The 16916-nt window shown below is 42.1% G+C and overlaps 1 protein-coding gene across 3 annotated transcripts in view; it reads right to left on the bottom strand.

Annotated features, from left to right (window-relative positions):
* ipo11 (importin 11) overlaps window positions 1–16916 on the bottom strand; it is a 430673-nt gene that overhangs the window by 124266 nt on the left and 289491 nt on the right. For all 3 annotated transcript variants that reach the window (XM_063042993.1, XM_063042994.1, XM_063042995.1), the window contains exon 29: window positions 10601–10696. In XM_063042993.1, coding sequence (XP_062899063.1) covers window positions 10601–10696 — 96 coding nt within the window. The remainder of the gene's footprint in view (window positions 1–10600; window positions 10697–16916) is intronic.

Genomic DNA, 16916 nt, shown 5'->3' with positions numbered 1-16916 from the left:
CTAGAATCTGTGGATAGACCTCAAAAGAGCAATACATGCAAGACGGCCCAAGAATCTCACAGAACTAGAAGCCTTTTGCAAGGAAGAATGGGCAAAAATCCCCCAAACAAGAATTGAAAGACTCTTAGCTGGCTAGAAAAAGCGTTCACAAGCTGTGATACTTGCCAAAGGGGGTGTTACTAAGTACTGAGATGCAGGGTGCCCAAACTTTTGCTTCGGGCCCTTTTCCTTTTTTGTTATTCTGAAACTGTAAAAGATGTAAATAAAGAAGTTTTCTTGCTTAAAATATTAAAGAAATGTGTCATCTTTAGCTTCATGCCTTTTGAAAATCAGTTCATCGTTTACTCGCTTAGCTATTCACAGTAACAGAAATTTTGACCAAGGGTGCCCAAACTTTTGCATACCACTGTATGTCGTTGGTACCAATATGTACCATGACCTCTGGCTGTTCACCTTCCCATTTCAGGATATCGTGGACGTGATCAGAAACATCCTGGACCCTGGCACCTGGGAGGCAAACTACCATCCACATTTCTTTCCTGCATCCACAGAATTGCCTGTCTGACCCCCTAACTATACAGTCCCCTATTACTGCTGCTTTCTTCCTTTCCCTATCCTTCTGAGCCACAGGGCCAGACTCTATGCCAGAGGTGCAGCCACTGTTGCTTCCCCCAGGTAGGCCGTCCTTCCCAACACTACTCAAACAGGAGTACTTATTGTTAAGGGGTACAGCCACAGGGGTACTCTCTCGTATCTGACTCTTGCCCTTCCCTCTCCTGACTGTTACCCACTTATCTGTCTCCCAAGGCCCCGGTGTGACTACTTGCCTATAACTCCTTTCTATCACCTCCTCACTTTCCCTGACCACACAAAGGTCATCGAGCTGCATCTCAGTTACCTAACCCGGTCGCTAAGGAGTGGCAGTTCGGTGTACCTGGCCCAGATGTGGCCATCCGGGAGTCTGGGAATCTCCCAGACATCCCACATATGACACCCAGTACAGAACACCAGCCTCACAGACATACTTCCCAATTCTATTCCTCACAGGTAACTTACCTCGCCTCGACCTGTTATTGCCGAAGCCCGAATGAGCCAAAGTCCTACCACTCTGCCTCAGATCACTCCGTCGATGACCACACCAGTAGGTAGTGTCTCCCTTTTATGCCTGAACCTTCCCTGCTAACTCACGATTGGTGCTCCAGTTATAGCCACTGATAGGCCACATACAAAGGACAAGCGCTCTTGAAACTCCCTTTTTAAATAACCGCCACCAACCTGCAAGAAATCTCTCTTGGTAAAGCTCTGTTGACGCCGCTGATGGGCCACGTACAGACAGCGCAGAGCTCACCCATTAAGGTTGGAATCTTCGCAAAAATTCTATGAATAACTGTCAGCAAAATATTGGAAAATCCTGGCCAAGAATTGAATGAAAGATAAGCTATTGGGTTTATATGCAAAGACTTACTACACCAACAACAGCAGTAATCAAAATGTTGCAAATGATGACAATTTGCAAAAACTGAAAACAGTGGGAATACTCAGGAGGTCAGGAAGCATCTGTAGAAAAAGATACCTAATTAATGTTTCAGATCTAAACTCTATCATTAGGAGAGAAAACCATTTAGTTTTGAATTGTGGAGGTGGTGAGAAATAGTTACATAAAAGAAAGGGAGTATCTCTGATAGGATGAGGTGAAATACCCTGGGGACAAGCTATAGAGTCACAGAGGACCACAGCATAGAAACAAGCCCTTCGGCCCATCTAGTCCACACCAACTTGCTTTTCTGCCAAGTCACATCTACTTGCACTAGTATAGCCCTCTATAACTCCCTCATCCATGGACTGTACCTATCTAAACTTCACTTCAATGTTACAATCGAACCTGCATCTACCCTTCCACTGGTCGTTCATTCAACACTCACACCATTCTTAGAGCAAAATAGTTCCCGCTCAGATTCCCTTAAATATTTCACTTTTCACCCTAACCTGGCACCTCTGGTCCTAGACTCATGTAACATGAGGGGAAAAAGCCTGCATACATTCACCCTATTTATAGCTCTCAAACTTGATATACCCCTTCTTTCATTCTCCTGTGCTGTAGTGAATAAAGTCCAAAACTCTAACTTATCCTTGTAACTCAGGTCCACAAGTCCCAGCAACATATGTGTAAAATTTCTCTGCACGCTTTCAAACCTACGAATATCTTCACTGTAGGTAGGTGACCAAATTATATACAATAATCTAAGTTTGGGTTCATCATTATCTTATAGAACTTTATTGTAACATCACAGCTCCTTTACTCAATGTCCGCGTTATGAAGACCAATGTACGAAAAGATCTCTTTATGACCCTGTCTACCTGTAATGCCACTTTCATGGAATTACAGATCTGTATTCTCAGGTTCCTTTGTTCTATCACACATCTCAGTGGCTTACCATTTACTGTGCAACTCTTAGACTGGTAAGTCCATAAGACATGGGGGGCAGAACTAGACCATTCAGCCTATCAAGTTCAGCGCAGCTTTGTGGGCCGAAGGGCCTGTATTGTGCTGTAGGTTTTCTATGTTTCTATTGAGTCTACTCCAACATTCCATCATGACTGATCCTGGATGCCACTCAACCCCATACACCTGCCTTCTTACCCTGACCGATCGGAAAACCATCAACTTCTGCCTTAAATATACCCATGGACTCGGCCTCCACCGCAGTCAGTGGCAGAGCATTCCACAGATTCACTGATCTCTGGCTAAAAAAATTCTTCCTTACCACTTTTCTAAAAGGTCGCTCCTCAATTTTAAGACTGTGCCCTCTAGTTCGGGATACCTCCACCAGGGGAAGCACCCTCTCCACATCCACCCTATCGATTCCTTTCAACATTCAGTAGGTTTCAATGAAATCCCCACACATTCAGGGGGAGGAGAAGATGGCGGTGTGACGCAGCTTGCAGCAGCCACTCTGGTGGCAATGTCTGTTATCTGTCAAGTAGGGTGCTGTGCACAATCCTGATTTGATGGAGACAGAGGTGAGACCATGGAGGAACATCTGGTGAAACTTCTGAAATGCCTGCTTCGCTGCTGTTGCTAACGTATGATCCAGAATCTCCGGAGGGGAAGGCCCCAAGTCCTCAGCTTTGCTTGTTGCTTGGCGGCCAGGGTGGGGTCGAAGTGCTTGGCAGAGGATGGTGCTCGGTGCACGGTTTTGGAGGGCTGGTCGGAGGCTCGAAGTTTTTGGACGGACTCAGAGTCCGCTGCAGTCAGGTGCTTCCAATGGTGCGGCATTGGCAAGTTTGCGGCACTTGGAGGTTCATGGCAGGGAGAGTTTCTCCCTTCTACCATCTGCGTGAGATGATAAGGCTATCGGAATTTTGAGACTTTTTTTTTACCTTGACCATGGTCTGCTCTTTATCAAATTACGGTATTGCTTTGCACAATTGTAACTATATGTTATAATTATGTGGTTTTGTTAGTTTTAGTCTTGGTTTGTCTTGTGTTTCTTGTGATATCATTCTGGAGGAATATTGTATCATTTTTTAATGCATTCATTTCTAAATGACAGTAAACGAGGACTGAGTGTCCTCATAATCTAAAATAATCTAATTCTTCTAAATTCCAGTGAGTATAGGCCCAAACCTGACAAATGCTCCTCATATGCTAATCCTTCAAACCCTGAATCATCCTCATAAACCTCCTCTGGATTCTCTCCAATGACAACACATCCTTTCTGAGATATGGGGCCCAAAACTGTTGACAACATCCAAGTGCAGCCTGACTAGTAACTTATAAAGGCTCAACATTATCTCCTTGCTTTTATATTCTATTCCCTTTGAAATAAATGCAAACATTGCTGTTGCCTTCTTTACCACACACTTAACCTGTAAGTTAACCTTCTGCCCATTTAGATAATAGTCACACTATTGTTCCTTTTACCAAAACGCATTACAGGTTTCCCCCGCTGTCCAAAAGTAGAGCATTCTTATGAAACGTTTTGGTACGCCGAAATGGTGTAAAGCGAAGAAGCAATTACCATTAATTTATATGGGAAAAATTTTTGAGCGTTCCCACACCCAAAAAATAACCTACCAAATCATACCAAATAACACATAAAACCTAAAATAACACTAACATATAGTAAAAGCAGGAATGATATGATAAATACACAGCCTATAATAATACATATACAATGTAGCTTCACTTACCAGAATCGGGAAGACAGTGAGCACACTGGAAGGTTCATGCATTTTTCTATCATACAGTTCTTTGTAAGCACTCAAAACATCCTGCAAACCTGCCCTAAACCTACAAGCCCTTTCAAAATTAAAGTCATACTTTTCTGCAATCATTGCAGCACTGTCAATTGTAGCGAAAATCTCACGCAGTTCAAAGCTATGGCGGCTTGCTGCAAAACAAACACTGAACGCTATTTTTGCTTTTCACTACTCCCACTGCTCGGGGTGTGCGCTGCCTCTATAACGGCTCGCTGCAAAACAAGCGCTGAAAGCTATTTTTGCTTTTCGCCACTCTCGCTGCTCGGAGTGCGCACTGCCTCTATAACAGCTTGCTGAAAAACAAACGCTGAACGCTATTTTCGCTTTTCGCCTTTTTCGTAAAAGCAAGAATCCTCTTCGGATTTTTTTCGGTTAGCGAAAACAGGTACTAATGTAGGTCTTTCGTAAAAGCGAAGTGGCGTAAAGCGAACTTTCGAAAAGCGGGGGATACCTGTATCATGTATTTCCCAGCAGTGTATTCCCTCTGCCACTTGTTTTGCCCACTGTTCAAACTTGTCTAAGTCATGCTGCGATTGCATTGCTTCCTCAGCACTACCTACCCCTCCACCTATCTTTGTATCATCCGCAAACTTTGCCACAAAGCCATCACCCCCATTATCTATATCAATCCTTCATTATTCTGGGGCCATGCCAGACTCAAGTGATTCTTGAAAGATTATGACCGATGTATCTGTTATCTCTTCAGCAATCTCTCTCAGGACTCTGGGATGTATCCACCTGGTTCAGGTGACTTATCATCCTTAAGATCTTTGTGTTTGCATCACACATTTTCTTTGTAATAGCAATGGCACATACTCCTGCTCGCTGGCACTCACGGACCTCTGGCACACTTCTAGAGTCTTTCACAGTGAAGACAGATGCAAAGTACCCATTAAGTTCATCTGTTACTTCTTTGCCCCCCATTACTACCTCACCAGCATCTTTTTCCAGTGGTCCAATATCAACTCTCACGTCCCTTTTACTCCTTATGTAACTGAAAGTATCCTGCTTTATATTATTGACTAGTTTGCCCTCATATTTCATTGTTTCCCTTCTTTTGACATTTTTTGTTGCCTTTTGTTGGATTTTAAAAGCTTCCCAATCATCCAACTTCCCACTCACTTTTGCTACCTTATATGCCCTTTCCTTGGCTTTTATGAAGTCCTTAACTTCCCATGTTTGCCACGGTGCCCTATCTCTGCCATTTGAGAATTACTTCTTCTGTGGGACATATCTATCCTGCGCTATGTGAACCATTCCCAGAAAGTTCAGCCATCTTTGCTCTGCTGCCATCCCTACCAGTACCCACCTCCGATCCACCTGGGTAAGTTCCTCTCTCATGCCTCTGTAATTCCCTTTATTCCACATATACAGTATGTGAGGATACTCATCACACTTGAGTTCAGGTGTAGCCTATCACTTTTATACAAGTCATACCTTCCCCAGAAGGCGTCGACTGGAATGTCTTTCATGATGAGGATGTCTCCAAGTTCACTGGTGGAGTCACTTGCTTCATCCGGAAGTGCATCCTTATGTTGTCCCCCAGAAGTCAGTCAGGGTTTTCCCGAATCAGAAACCCTGGATCAATAGTTCCGCGCGAGCAGCACTTACAGCGCAACATCAAGCTTACATCGCTGGCCATCAACTAGAGCTCAAGAAAAGCAGCTACAATCTGCGCAAAGCTATCAAGGCTGTGAAACAACAACATAGAGAGAAGATTGAGTCAAGATTCACAACGCGTAGCACACGTGACTTGTGGCGAGGGCTGCATACCATCGCAGACTTCAAAGCCAAATGTTGTGGTGCCGCCAACACTGTGGCCTCTCTCCCAGCTGATCTCAATCACTTTTATGCTCGGTTCGATGTCACTAGCTCTGAGCCTCCAAGGAAAGCCACCGCTACAACCTGCAATCTGGTCATCTCTGAGGCTGAGGTATGAAGAGGTTTCCAACGAGTGGACTGTTGCAAGGCTGCGGGACCAGACGGCATCCCAGGGTGAGTACTCAGGATGTGCGCAGCACAACTGGCAGGTATGTTTACAGACATTTTTAATCTCTCCCTCTCCTAGTGTAGAGTGCCCTCCTGCTTCAAATTACCCATCATTATCCCTGTACCAAAAAAGACCAAGGTAACATGCCTGAACGACCGGGGTCCTGTTGCACTCACCTCAATATTAAGCAAATGCTTTGAGAGGCTGGTCAAGGATTATATCTGCAGTTTGCTACCACCCAAACTGCACCCCCTATAATTCGCCTACTGTCACAACTGATTGACAGATGATGCAATAGCCACTGCTCAACATGACATCCTTACATATCTGGAGAAGAAGGATGTTTATGTAAGAATGTTGTTCTTGGACTACAGTTCAGCTTTCAACGCTATAGTTCCATCCAGGCTCCACAAGAAGCTCAGAGATCTCAGCCTTGACCCTGCCTTGTGCAGCTGGATCCCGGACTTCCTGTCAGATCGCCAGCAGGTTGCAAGAGTGGGCTCCCTCACCTCCAACCCTCTGACTCTCAATACAGGAGCTCCTCCTTTGCTCCCTGTATACCCATGACTGTATCGCCATCCACAGCTACAATCTGCTAATTAAATTTGCTGATGACACTACATTGATTGGCCTTATCTCAAACAATAACGAGGTGGCCTACAGGGAAGAAGTCATCTCTCTGACACAGTGATGTCAAGAAAACAACCTCTCCCTCAATGTCGCAAAAACAAAGGAGCTGGTTGTGGACTACAGGAGGAATGGAGATGGGCTAACCCTTATTGACATCAATGGATCTGGGGTTGAGAGGGTAAACAGCTTTAAGTTCCTTGGCATCCACATCACTGAGGACCTCACGTGGTCTGTACACACCAGCTATGTGGTAAAAAAGGCACAACAGTGCCTCTTTCACCTCAGGTGGTTGAGGAAGTTTGGTATGGGCCGCCAAATCCTAAGAACTTTCTACAGGGGCACAACTGAGAGCATCCTTACTGGCTGCATCACTGTCTGGTATGGGAGCTGTACCTCCCTCAATCATAGCACTCTGCAGAGAGTGGTGCGGACAGCGCAACGCATCTGTAGATATGAACTTCCCATTATCCAGGACATTAACAAAGACAGGTGTGTAAAAAGGGCCTGAAGGATCGCTGGGGACCCGAGTCACTCCAACTACAAACTGTTGCAACTGCTACCATCCGGGAAGCAGTACTACAGCATGAAACCCAGGACCAACAGGCTCCAGGACAGCTATTTCCACCAGGCCATCAGACTGATGAACTCACGCTGATTTGAATGTACTCTATATTACACTGGCTGTCCTATTTATTATAAGTCACTATGATTGCACATGGCACATTTAGATGGAGATGTAACATAAAGATTTTTACTCCTCATGTATGTGAAGGATGTAAGAAATAAAGTCAATTCAATTCACAATGATCAATGAATCTGAAATCCTAGCCCCTGCCGCAATTCTGCAGCCACACATTGATCTGCCATACCAACTTATTCTTCACCCCACTGGTGTGTGACACAGGCAGCAGTCTAGAGATTACCACCTTTGTGGGCTTGCTTTTTAACTTCTTGCCTAGCTCCCTATATTTGCTGTTCAGGACCTCATTTGTTTTCCTACCTATCTCATTGGTACCAATATGTATCATGACCACTGGCTGCTGACCCTCCTGTTCAAGAACATTTTAGACTCGATCCAAGACCTGCTGGCACCTAGGAGGCAAAATACTATTCTGGTCTCCTTCATGTCCACAGAATCTCCTGTCTGCTCACCTAACTACTGAATCTCCTATCACCACCATTCTCTTTCCTTTCCTTCTGAGACACAGCGTCAGACTCCATGCCAAAGATCCAGCTGTCATGCATTCCACTGGTAGGTCATCTCCCTTGTCTATATTATCTAAAATAATATACCTGTTATTGAGGGGAAAGGCCACAAGGGTACTCTGCACGGTCTGCCTGTTCCCTTTTCCTTTCCTGACAGCCACTCAACTACTTGCTTATTGCAAGTTAGGTGTCACTACCTCCCTGTATCTTTTATCTATCACCTCCTCATTCTCCCGAATGATCTGAAAGTTAGCCTACTCCAAATCCTAGTCTGTAAAGAGCTGCAGCCAAATGCTCTTCTCACAGCTGTAGCCATCAAGGGCACAGGACATGCCCCCGATCTCCCACATCAGTGGAGAACACCATTGCCCTGGGATCCATCCTAGCTGCTCTTCATAGTTATGCTGATGTGAGAATTTGAATATCTTTTCCAAATCTAAAAGATGACATCAGTGAAAGCCACAAGAAAATTGCCAGACCGCCAAAAAAAAAAACCAAAATAGTTTACTAACATCCTTTAGTAAAGGAAAGCAACACACATCAAAGTTGCTGGTGAACGCAGCAGGCCAGGCAGCATCTGTAGGAAGAGTTGCAGTCGACGTTTCAGGCCGAGACCCGGCCTGAAATGTCGACTGTACCTCTTCCTACAGATGCTGCCTGGCCTGCTGCGTTCACCAGCAACTTTGATGTGTGTTGCTTGAATTTCCAGCATCTGCAGAATTCCTGTTGTTTTAGTAAAGGAAAACTGTTTTCTTCACCCAGTCCAACCCAGTAAACCAGCTCTGATACAGACTGGCCTGCCAACCTACTTCGTTGTATAACACCATTGGAAATCATTTCCTAACAGAACAATGGAAGTACTTTCAGAGCATAGATTGTAACGATTAAGGAAGGCAACTCACGTATACATTTTCACAACAAAGAATGAACAATAAATACCAGCCTGGCCAGGAAAGGCCAGATCCTGAATCAGATTTATAAAAAACAAATTTTTTATAAATGAAAGTTAGTGATAGAAATACTTCACACACAGTTCATATTTCAAATCAGAGATTATTTTTGTGCTGTCAGATAACATCTCAGTGTTTTCAGCAACCACGGATTTGTATGCTAGCTCTTGCCAAATACCGTCTGCTTTTGTCAAGTGAGCCATTCACCATGGATGTATTTATGGCTGCTTCCTTGATACAAGACATTTCAACCATTAAATCATGATTTGGAGGTCAACTTCAGAATATTATTTGAGTTTGAACTATTTCTGTTTCTGAAGGTCAAATGCAACCCTATATTCAGGAGAATTCTGCTATCCGGTAAACGCATCCAGAGCTAGGAATAAGATGTGGACACAAATATTCATGAAATCATGCTTCTGATAATGTCACCAAATAAATTGTTTTCTTAGTGCTTAGTGACAGAGAGTAATTATTGATGCAATTACTGGAGGGTTGGTGAAAGCAAAAATACGTGACTACCAAGCAAAGCCAAAGGTTAAGCAAGTGTAATTATAGAGAACTTTTGCCAGAATTCAAACAATTTTCCACAATATGCCTTGTTAAGCAGGTCTTTAAATGATTTATCTAGATGTTTGAAAAATATTTTGTGATCAAGAATGTGATTTAAAATTCAAATTTATCAAACAAGAGGTGGTATTACATTTAATGAGGCCAGCCAAAAAGAAGTTGATGGGCCATTAGATTGGCCAATTAGCTCTTCCAGGTTTATTAATTAATGACCCCACAAGGTGTTATTCTTCTATTATAAATTGTACACTGCGAAATGAAAACTTCTAACATATATTCTTCAGTGTTGGTTATAGCAGTTACAGTTACTAAACCATGTACTGCTGGTTCAAACCTCATTTTCTTTTACATGTACATGTTCATTAGAAACAATAGAACTGAAGGAAACAGATTACACAGATAGTGTTTTAAAGGGAATAATGTTTCTTGGTATATTCAATAGAAGTATTATCAAAATTAACCCACTTACATCTCCAAATATGTTCCCTAAAATATAGAGTTAATTTTCTTTTGCTCTACTTCAATGTAGAATGGTAGGTGCTTAGTCGATGCGAGAATCATACAATTGACTTGTAGTTAGGTAGGATTAGTTGCAATTGAGCTATAGTTATTTAGAGATGTGCTGTTTCAACTGATATTAAATAAAACTTGATGTGCAATGGTTCTATTGGACAAATGGGATCAAAATGAATTGACAGATGAATTTGTTCCAGAGTACCTGCCTTTTATAGAACACAGACATCCAGTTCTGAGCCTATCAATTAATGTTCAATGCTAATAAGACAGTGACAAATTGTTCGATGTACAGAAACTTATGCAACGCTACTGATAACATGTTGCTTGGATATTTTGTTGCCTGATATTTTAGATCAACTGCCTGCTATAAAAATCTGCCTTGTTTGGTTCAATGAAATGCCAACTTTTCCAATAGTATAAGTAATTTAACATGTTACAAGTTCATTTATGGTGATAGACAGAACTGCTTACTTACTCTTTATAAGTTCCCGTGTCTGGATCCTCTGACAAGACATCATGCAATGCTTCCACACAAATGTTTATAATGCCGCAAAATTTATCCTGAATGACACTGTAAAACAGCAAGGAGGCAAACTAAATTGAGCAATCTTGCAAAATTTGCAATAGTAAGTCCATTATGGAAGCAGTCTTAGAATAATTTAAAATACTTCAATGTAAAACAATGAACATGCTTTAAATTTATTTCCAATTTCCAACAAAAATAAGCGAGTCACAGCAAAACTCAAGTCAATTTCAAGTGCATTATGTGTTAATTAATAAACTGCTTGACAAAACCTAGCAGTGTACCTGCCATATATTCATTGGAGGGACCCTCTTTTCTGAAACTCTTGTACGCAAACAGTAACAACATAGTTTGTGATGATTTTCCCTACTAAATTTCATATTGATGTATATAATCAAATTTGATGAGTATTTTTTCAGCCTTTAACAAAAATATGCTTATGCTCAGCAATAGCTGATTACATAATTACATCATTTGCACTTTCAGTGATGGTAAAAACATTGGATAACATTCCTATCTTTTTAATTTCTTGTCCAATGTAGAAATCTATGGCATGAAGATTCCAGCATAATGATGCTTACTAAATTGATTTGAATTATGTTGTAATCAGAGATCAATAGTTATATCGAAATGTACATTTTTAAAATTCTTTTTCAGGATCTGAACACTGCAGACAAAGCCGCATTTATTACTCATTCATAAGATGTCCTGATGAAAAAAAGCAATGAGCCACGTTCTTATATCTCTGCTGCCTTCTGGTGAGGAGTTCCCAATAGTGCTGTTGGGCAGGCGATTAGAGCTCAATCTGATGAAGGGGAAACATCAGTATACTTCCAAGTCAGATGTTGGGTGACTTGGTGGTGGTGTTTCCATACACCTGAGTGCTCTTCCTTCTTGGTGGAGAGATCATGGGTCTGGGATGTTGTCACTGGGTAATAACTGCAGTCAGTGCATTTTGTGCATGTGATGGTAGTGGAGATTACAAATGTGCAGAGTCATATATGGGGCAGTAATCAAACAGAGTGCTTCGAAATGGATGATGTCAAACCTTTTGGGTGTTAAGACTTTTTGTGAATCAAACAAAAAGACATGAAGTAAATTTAATAGGAATATCATGTCATTTAGCAAACGCAAAATAATCTGCAGATGCTGGGGTCAAAGCAACACTCACAACACGCTGGAGGAACTTAGCAGGTCGGGCAGCATCCGTGGAAATGTCGACCGATCTTTTCCACGGATGCTGCCCGACCTGCTGAGTTCCTCCAGCACGTTGTGAGTGTTGCTCATGTCATTTAGCCCCTTGAGCTTGCATCCTCATACTAATATATGACCCAACTTTACATAACTGTCTTTCTTCCTTATCAGTTAAAGTTTTGGTTCACAAAGAGCTATCAGACTAACGATTGACACAGCATCAGTTACTGCTTTTTTTAAGTTCTATAATTCAATTAACCTGAACAGGTATAAGAGTTTCTGAACACCAATCATAAAATCAACTGAAATCATTCCAGGCTTTAAACTTAGGGCAAAAGCTCCAAAACCTGGGCTCCACAATCAGTAGTAATATTTAACAGTTTGAAAACTGTAATTTTCTTATACCTTGGAAATCCAACACTAAATTCTGTAATCTATTCTTTCTACTTATACCTTTTTACGTTGGGAATTACTCTTGTAAAACTATGTACATTCTCTCAGAGGATTTTGTGGTCAAAGACAAAAACGCACTGCTTAATGTTAATCTTGTTGAAGGCTACCCACAAAAGTGTAGTGTCCTGGGGGCAGTGCACTATATTCACAGTTCAAAACTACAATTACTCATGGAGATTCCTTGCTTGGCTGAGCATCAACAAAAGTGAACAATTTTCACTACAATCAAAATTAGGAAGTAAAAATGCAATACAGGTGTCCCCCGCTTTTCAAACGTTCGCTTTACGAAACCTCCCTGTTACGAAAGACCTACATTAGTACCCTGTTTTCGCTTTCAGAAGGTGTTTTCACTGTTATGAAGAAAGGCAGCGCGCAATAAAAAATCAGCGCACACCCCGAGCAGCCGCTCTCCCCCAGATTCGGAACGGCATTGCTTAAACACGAGCCTGTGAGCAGCTGTTTGCAAGATAAGTTCTAAGGTGTCGGGAAAGCCTGAAAGAGCTCGTAAGGGTGTTTTACTTAGCGTAAAACTAGACGTAATTAAGCGTTTCGATCGTGGTGAACGAAGCAAGGACAAGACAAAGTGAGTTGGGCTTGTGGAAGCTGACGAAAATGATGTTGAAGAGGTTTTGGCATCCCATGACCAAGAACTGATAGATGAACAGCTGATGCAATTGGAAGAGGAAAGGATAACAATCGAAACCGAATTCAACCGAATGCAGAATGCAGAATGCATTGTGTGAGATTTTCACTGCAATGATAAAGTACGACTTTAATTTTGAAAGGGTACGTAGGTTTAGGGGATATTTGCAGGATGTTTTGAGTCCTTACAAAGAACTGTGTGATATAAAAATGCGCGAGGCTCAGCAGTCAAGCAAGCCTTCCACATCAGCCACAGCAGATGACGAACCTTGACCTTCGACATCGAGGCAGGCAGTCATAGGAGAAGATGAGCTGCCTGCCCTGAATGACAATGAGATGACAGCCCCGTGTCCCACCACCCCAACCCCCAGGCCCCGGACAGATACTGTACCGATTCGCGGAGAATGCAAGGATAGCCGGGAGACAGGCAGCACATCTTTAAGAAAAAAGCCGAAATAAACAGGCTAATTAATTAGGTGCCGCCTAGCATGAAATTGTTGGTCCAGATCAGTGCCGATGCAATCGGCAATCGCCTCTGATCTGCGCTGACATTTACGTGCCGGGCAGCACCTAATTAATTCGCATGTTTATTTCAGCTTTTTTCTTAAAGATGTGCTGGGTGTCTCCTGGCTACCGCTGCGTGCTTCGCGGCAATCTATCAGTTGGCGGCCTGGAGGGTGGGGGCCACTGCACCACCCCAACCTGTGACGACTCAGTCTAACACACTATCATCAGTGTGCTCAATGTCTTCCCAATTCCCGTAAGTGATACTACACTGTACATTCATTATTTCTACTTTATATAGGCTGTGTATTTTTACGCGTTATTTGGTAGATTTGGCATCTTCATAGTTTAAAGGTTACTGGAGAGCACGTTTATGCCAACAGCGCTTGCGTGAGATTTTCTGCCGAGAGCGCTTGCGTGAGATTTTCGCTACGGAGATCTGTGCAGGCAATCGTTGTAGAGAAGTATTTCTACTTTATATAGGCTGTGTATTTATCATATCATTCCTGCTTTTACTATATGTTACTGTTATTTTAGGTTTTATGTGTTATTTGGCATGATTTGGTAGGTTATTTTTGGGTCTGTAAACGCTCACAAAATTTTCCCATACAAATAAAAGGTAATTGCTTCTTCGCTTTACGACATTACAGCTTACGAACCGTTTCATAGGAATGCTCTACCTTCGGATGGCGGGGGAAACCCGTATATAACTTACATTAAAAAGGTTTAAGGAACAAAATAATGTAATAAGTGATCAAAACTGTAAAATATTTTTCCCAGAAAATTCACTATATTTTTAAATATCCGACGTAATTACTGTCCGTTATGTTTAAATAGCTAATATGACATGAAAAATCATTAATAATTCACACAACATAAAATAAAATGTGTAGAACTGACTTTGAAAATAGTTCATAAATACTTAAAATTTTCATCAATCTGCAGAGAAAATGGTGTGGGTGAGCTGGTTATCACCAATAGTAACTTTGGGATGCTGGTACTAATTTCCACATCTACTAACTCCAGAAGTTGTTGTCAGTTTTACGGTGTCATGAACTGAATGCTGCAATTTTACCAACAGCAAAATCAATACCAATATATCCTTCCTATGATTTGGGTTTCATAACTATTCACAATGCTCCTACACTGATAAAGTCAGAACTGTGTATGACTGTTGGATAACTTCAAATGCACTTATAATCCAGGCTTCAAAGGACAGAATTCAATTAGTATGCTTGATTATCTGCTGCTTTATGACATCCAAGTGACCCGAGTACAGAGACCTACATTGTCTGACTCAGGTTCTAACATTTCATCTTAAAGTACTCTCTTCCAGCTCTAAATTTCATTATCTCTTTTGCTTGCATTCAAATTCATTGCCAGCTCTGGTTGGTCACATAATCTATGAATATTTATTCATAATCTAATGTGCACATTTTACAATGCAATGTTGCTTGCCCTGATTCTCAGTGACCTAGGATTTGTCAAACACATTCAAAGTTCAAAGTATATTTATTATCAAAGTATGTACGTATACATTAGAAAACCTTGAGATCTGTCTCCTTACAGGCAGCCACAATACAAAGAAACCCTGAAGAACCTATTTAAAAAGTCCATCAAATACCCAACGCACACAGAAGAAAAATACAAATTGTGCAAACAACACCCACAATGAAAGTGAGTGTACAGACAAGAAGCTGAAGCAGGCCAGAGCCTCAGTTCATTGCAGAGCTGAGTAGAACCAGCCCGACCCTTGGCCCTGGTCCCAACACCCTGCCGTTTCAACCTGGACTGGCTTTTAAACTGTCCGAACATCGGGTCGTTCCTCACCCTCAGACCTGGGCCCTGTTGATTTGATATGCTCTAGGCCTGGACTTCGCAGCCACATTTCGACCCATACCTGACTTTTCCAGATTGGCCTGGCATTTAGATTGATCTTTCTTTGTTCTCAGTTTTGGTGGATGGGTCTTGATTCTTCCTCGCACTCTGACTCCATTATTTGCAGTGATTGTTTACCAGAAATTTTACCCAAAAAGCTCTTATTAAGTATTTATTTGTATTCTTTATTTTGTTTGCCACCAATAAGTAGTCTCTGAGCTTCACCAGCGCCATCTTAAACCAGAAGTAGTTCACTCAGTTAAGTTGCTTTTCCACATGGCTAATAGCTGGGATGCCAACTAACATCTTTGTGGCACACCACTTGCCCTGCCAATTTGACTAAATGCGCATTCTCCAGGTTCTCAGTCTTCCATCAATCAACCATTTTTCCAATCAAGTTAACAATTTGCCTTCAATCTGCTGAGCTCAATTTTAGCCAATGGTCTACATGTAAGACTCCATTCAATGCTTTCTTTGAAAACAGATACAAATAATGTTGTTAGATATTCCCCTACTCATTACTCTATTCCATGCCTCTTCTAGGGCACGGAGTAGTGTAGTGGTTAGCATACTGCATCACAACGCCAGCTGTGAGATCGAGGTTCAATACTCGCCACTATCTGTAGGGAGGTTGTATGTTTTCCTTGTGATCGCATAGGTGCTTTGGTGCCTCCCACATTCTACATACGAACTAGGATTAGTAAGTTAGAGGCTCGTTCAGTTGGTGCAGGAATCACTGCGTGCTGTGCTGGCCCCAGCACATTCCGGACTGTGCCGATTGTTGACACAAAGAATGCATTTCACTGTATATTTCAAGGTTTCAAATAAAGCTGATCTTACATCTTTAGTTAAGAAATTCAACCAAGTTTGTCAGACATGATTCTGTTTTTCCAGCCTTGCGGCATTGCCCAAGGAGAAGGATCTTTTGCACGTCCTTTAATAGGCTGAGAACGTAAAAGATGGTCTCTATGATTAAATGCAGACAGTTTCATGTTTCTCCCCTCTCGCCCTATGTAGTAAGTTTGCCAGTCAGAACACAGAATGGTACTGGAATCGGTCCATCAAGCCCACACTGTCTGTACCAACCAAAATTCCAAATGAAACTAACCCATGTGCCCGTAAAATCCATATCCCTCACGTTAATGTGTCAGCCTAATAGCCTCTTAAAAGCCACTATTTCGTCTGATTCAAACACCACCCCTTGCAGCACATTCCAGGCACATAACACCCTCTGAGTAAAATAAACTTGCCCTGCATATCTCCCTTAAACTCAGCAGCCCCCTACTCCCACCTTCACCTTGTAGCCATGTTCTCTAGTATTTGACACTCCTACTCAGAGAATGATTCTGACCATCTACATGATCCATGCTTCTGATAATTATATCAACTTCGACCAGATCTCCCCTCAGCCCTGACACTCCAGAAAAAAAACAATCCAATTCTGTCCAACCTCTTCTTGTAGCTAATATTCCTGAATCCAGACGGCACTCAGGGGAACCTCTTTCCGCCCTCTTCAAATCCTTCATACCCCTCGAGTAATGGGATGATCAGAAGTACACACAGTACCCCAAATGCAGCCTAACCAAAGTTTTATACA

Source organism: Mobula hypostoma, chromosome 3 (genome assembly GCF_963921235.1).
Source record: "Mobula hypostoma chromosome 3, sMobHyp1.1, whole genome shotgun sequence".
Classification (NCBI taxonomy): Eukaryota; Metazoa; Chordata; class Chondrichthyes; order Myliobatiformes; family Myliobatidae; genus Mobula; species Mobula hypostoma.
This window is presented reverse-complemented; position numbering and strand designations above follow the sequence as displayed.